This window comes from Penaeus vannamei, chromosome 20 (assembly GCF_042767895.1).
Source record: "Penaeus vannamei isolate JL-2024 chromosome 20, ASM4276789v1, whole genome shotgun sequence".
Lineage (NCBI taxonomy): Eukaryota > Metazoa > Arthropoda > Malacostraca > Decapoda > Penaeidae > Penaeus > Penaeus vannamei.
In genome coordinates this window covers 9,854,521-9,859,520 of record NC_091568.1, presented here as the reverse complement: position 1 = coordinate 9,859,520, position 5,000 = coordinate 9,854,521, and the positions used below count along the sequence as shown (strand labels likewise).

Here is a 5,000-nt window from a genome sequence, read left to right as displayed (position 1 = left end):
CCCATTATATTATATTTTTCCTTCTTTTCCTAAAAATATTGTCCATTTTATATCAATCTATTAATTCTTTCCCCACTATTTTTCCTGCTTTTCCTAAAAAATTGACCATTTTATATCAATCTATAATTTTTTTCCCCACTATTTTTCCTTCTTTTCCTAAAAAAAATACCATTTTATATCAATCTATTAATTTTTCCCCACATTCCCAACTTTTCTTTCTTTAGTTCTCCAACATTTCCCCATTTTATATCAATTTATTATTTTTTTCCCCACTATTTTTTCCTTCTTTTCCTCAGCAACATTTCCCCATTTTATATCAATTTATTCCTTGTTTCCCACTATTTTTCCTGCTTTTCCTAAAAATTTCTCCATTTTATATCAATTTATTATTTTTTTCCCCACTATATTTCCTTCTTTCCCTAAAAAAATGACCATTTTATATCAATCTATTAATTTTTCCCCACTATTTTTCCTGCTTTTCCAAAAAAAAATGACCATTTTATATCAGTCTATTAATTTTTCCCCACGATTTTTCCTGCTTTTCCTAAAAAAATTGTCCATTTTATATTAATCTATTAATTTTTCCCCCACTATATTTTCCTTCTTTTCCTAAAAAAATGACCATTTTATATCAATCTATATTTTTTCCCCACTATTTTTCCTTCTTTTCCTAAAAAAATGACCATTTTACATCAATCTATTAATTTTCCCCACATTCCCAACTTTTCTTTCTTTAGTTCTCCAACATTTCCCCATTTTATATCAATCTATCAATTTTCCCCCCAATATTTTTCCTTCTTTTCCTCAGCAACATTTCCCCATTTTATATCAATTTATTCCTTTTTTCCCACTATTTTTCCTGCTTTTCCTAAAAAAATACCATTTTGCATCAATCTATAAATTTTCCCCCCACTATTTTTCCTTCTTTTCCTAAAAAATTGACCATTTTATATCAATCTATCAATTTTTCCCACTATTTTTCCTTCTTTTCCTCAAAAATTGACCATTTTACATCAATCTATTAATATTTTCCCCACTATTTTTCCTTCTTTTCCTCAAAATTTGACCATTTTATATCAATCTATTAATTTTTCCCCACTATTTTTCCTTCTTTTCCTAAAAAAATTACCATTTTATATCAATCTATTAATTTTCCCCCCACTATTTTTCCTTCTTTTCCTCAAAATTTGACCATTTTATATCAATCTATTAATTTTTCCCCACATTCCCAACTTTTCTTTCTTTAGTTCTCCAACATTTCCCCATTTTATATCAATCTATTAATATTTTCCCCCACTATTTTTTCCTTCTTTTCCTCAGCAACATTTCCCCATTTTATATCAATGTATTCCTTATTTCCCACTATTTTTCCTGCTTTTCCTAAAAAAAAATCAATTTTGCATCAATCTATTAATTTTCCCCCACTATTTTTCCTTCTTTTCCTCAGCAACATTTCCCCGTTTTATATCAATGTATTCCTTTTTTCCCTCTATTTTTTCTGCTTTTCCTAAAAAATTGTCCATCTTATATCAATCTATTAATTTTTCCCCCACTATTTTTTCCTTCTTTTCCTCAGCAACATTTCCCCATTTTATATCAATGTATTCCTTTTTTCCCTCTATTTTTTCTGCTTTTCCTAAAAAAATGACCATTTTATATCAATCTATTAATATTTTTGCCCCACTATTTTTCCTTCTTTTCCTCAGCAACAAATCCCGTCCTCTTGGGTTCCACTGGCTGAAAAAGTTCGAAGGGAGGAATACGATTAACCTTTGCCGTCACATGGAAGATGCCGATTTTTGCGGACAGGTTGGATATTTTCCTCTTTTTTCCTCCTGTTTATTGTTTATTGTTTATTTTCTCTTGTTTATTTTTTATTTTTTTAAATTCCTTGTATATTGTTCTTTTTTTTTTTGTTCTTTCGTGTAGTTGTTTGTGTTTTTTTCCGTTGTTTGTTGTTTTTTTGTGTATTTATTTTTCCTCCGTTTTTTGTTTTTTCTGTTTATTCATTTAGTTTGTTGTGTTTATTTTCCCCTTGTTTATTGTTTTTTCTGTTTATTCATTTAGTTATTTGTGTTTAGTTCCCACTCTCTATTTATTGTTTAATTTTCCCAGCTGTTTATTGCTTTTTGTTAATTTAATTAGTTATTTGTGTTTTTTTCCCTTTTTATTGCTTTAGTTTTTGTTATTTGTGTTTATATCCCCCTGTTTATTGTTTTTTGTTTATTCATTTAGTTATTTGTGTTTAAATTTCCCCCCTGTTTATTGATTTTCTTTCTTTCATTTAGTTTTGAGAGAAAGATAGATAGATAGATAGAGATAGATAGATAGATAGATAGATAGATAGATAGATAGATAGATAGATAGATAGATAGATAGATAGATAGATAGATAGAGAGAGAGAGAGAGAGAGAGAGAGAGAGAGAGAGAGAGAGAGAGAGAGAGATAGAGAGATAGAGAGATAGAGAGATAGACAGACAGACAGACAGATAGATAGATAGATAGATAGATAGATAGATAGATAGATAGATAGATAGATAGATAGATAGATAGATAGATAGATAGATAGATAGATAGATAGATAGATAGATAGATAGATAGATGATAGATAGATAGATAGATAGATAGATAGATAGATAGATAGATGGAGAGAGAGAGAGAGAGAAAGAGAACGAAGATAGGATGAAGAGAAAAATGAAAGGAGAAGGAAAGAGAGAAAAAGAAGAGAAAAGAAGAAAAAATGGAAAAGACACAAAAAAGAAGGAAAAACTATAAAGTTACAAAAAATGCAATGTCCCAACTTCCATTTCGCATAAAAATACAAAAGTAATTAAGATGTAAACAAAGAGTTCTGTTCATTACGTCATCAAAGCTCCGTAAGCAGACACTTTACAGCTTTTCCTGATGAAGCTTTTCATATAAAAGATTCTCCAGACGAGAAACAACTTCTTGATACCGGGTTTGATGTCCGCTATAAACTATGAAACTGCTAAAGACAAAGGCAAGTGTACTAAGAGGTGTAATAAAGAAGAAAAAAGGAAGGGGAAAAAATGCTCGAGTGCCATTCATACCTGTTCCTTTGAATGCTCAAAAGGAGAAGAGAAAAAAGAAAGAGAGAGAGAGAGAGAGAGAGAGAGAGAGAGAGAGAGAGAGAGAGAGAGAGAGAGAGAGAGAGAGAGAGAGAATGAGCGAGAGAGAGAGAGAGAGAGAGAGAGAGAGAGAGAGAGAGAGAGAGAGAGAGAGAGAGAGAGAGAGAGAGAGAGAGAGAGAGAGAGAGAGAGAGAGAAAGATCTGGCAATTCTCTGTACTTTTCTTTCCGACATGTTATTTATATCGTATGACCTTTATATCATTATCCTTTTCTCCCCATTCATCTGTAATCATTAAAATGTTATCTAAAACACTAAACAGTAACACCGTATGAGTTTAGATCATTATTATTTACTCCCCTCTTTATCAAGTCGCCTAATTATTCATCCGTTCCTTCTTTCGCTGTCCCCTCTTCAGGTAATTCTTTGTTCAGGTTCAGCGTGTATAATTCAGCCTCGCTCCCTGACTTTATAAAGCATTGAACGTCACAGCTGTCCGTTTCCGTCACAGCTGTCCGTTTTAAAGGCCCTTTCTCTCTCTCACTCTCTGCCGGAAATTTACCGTGCTTTTAACCCAAGACCAGGAGCTCAGCCTGTCATATGACTTCTTTATATCCGCCTCTGGATGCTGTTTTCTTCGTTTTCATTCTTTTTTTTTGTTTTTTCTCTTTTCGTATTCGTATTCTTCTCTTTTTTTTTTTCTTCTTTGTTTTTTCCTCAATTTCTTCATCATTGTCTCTTTCCTTTTTATTCATCTTCAACGTCGTCGACTTGTTCTTCTTTCTCTTTTGTTTCCTCTTCATCCCCTCCACTTACTCCTCCTCCTTCTTCATCTCCATTTTAAAGCAATTTGGTATTCTTAAAGATTCATAAAGTTCCGAGCAGATCAGTTTCTCGGTTAATTGTCTTCATTACCTTTCCACTTATCATTATCAGATTATTATTACTTTCGGGTATTCAATCACAGGATTCAAAACAGAATAACTAGAAGGGAACGACAACCAGGGAAGGAGAGTAAACATCAAAACATAAACAAATCTCCAAGCAAGATGTGGCAATCTGTCCTCATTACCCTGCTTTTGAGATGTGCGAAAATATCACCAATGGCATTATGTCCTAAATGAGTTAGATGTACCTATAAGTCAGGAAATATTAAGTTACACTGTATTCCCGGACACGCTTTGATGGCGATTAGAATTTTTGAGATCTCTCTAATATGAGCTATTTCTAAACCATTAAGTTACTTCGTGTCTTTTTAGCCCTCTCTTTCTTTTTATCTCCTTATCTCTCTCTCTCTCGTTCTCTCTGTGTTTATTCTTCCTATCTCTCTACATTTCGTCTAACATCGCCTCTATCTGGCTGTCTTTCTGTCTCTATCTATCCCCCCCTTCTTTCCTCTCTCTTTCACTCTTTCGTTCTCTCTCTCTGTCTCTCTCTGATATTACTCTTTCCGTCTCTCTACCTTTCTCATAGTCCCTCCCCCCTTCTCGCCCCCTCTCTCTACCTTCCATAATTTCCAGAGGCTACTAACTCTTGTCTCTCACTTCTATCCATACTAATCTATCTTCCCCCCTCTTCCCCTTCCACACCCTCCCCTCTTCCATCCATCCCCCTCTCCCTCACAGTTTCCTCCCTTCCCTCACTTCACTGAGCGTCATTCTACTCCTCATTCCCACTCTCCTCAAGTCACGGCCTTCCCCCCCCCCACCCCCTCTCTCCCTCACTTCGCAGCCTCACTTCTCCTTTCTCCACTTCATCCCCTCCTCTCCCTCGCTTCGCAGCCTCACTTCTCCTCTCTCCGCTTCATCTACTCCTCTCCCTCACTTCTCTCTCCGCTTCATCTCCTCCTCTCCCTCACTTCTCTCTCCGCTTCATTTGCTCCTCTCCCTCACTTCTCTCTCCGCTTCATCT

The 5,000-nt window shown here is 34.5% G+C and overlaps 1 protein-coding gene across 1 annotated transcript in view; it reads left to right on the top strand.

Moving 5' to 3' along the window:
* The window catches only part of LOC113816396 (uncharacterized), a gene marked incomplete in the record, with an annotated part of 142,583 nt that overhangs the window by 91,805 nt on the left and 45,778 nt on the right, over positions 1 to 5,000 (top strand). The window contains 1 exon segment of the mRNA XM_070134983.1: positions 1,707 to 1,809. Within this exon segment, the coding sequence (XP_069991084.1) occupies positions 1,707 to 1,809 (103 nt within the window).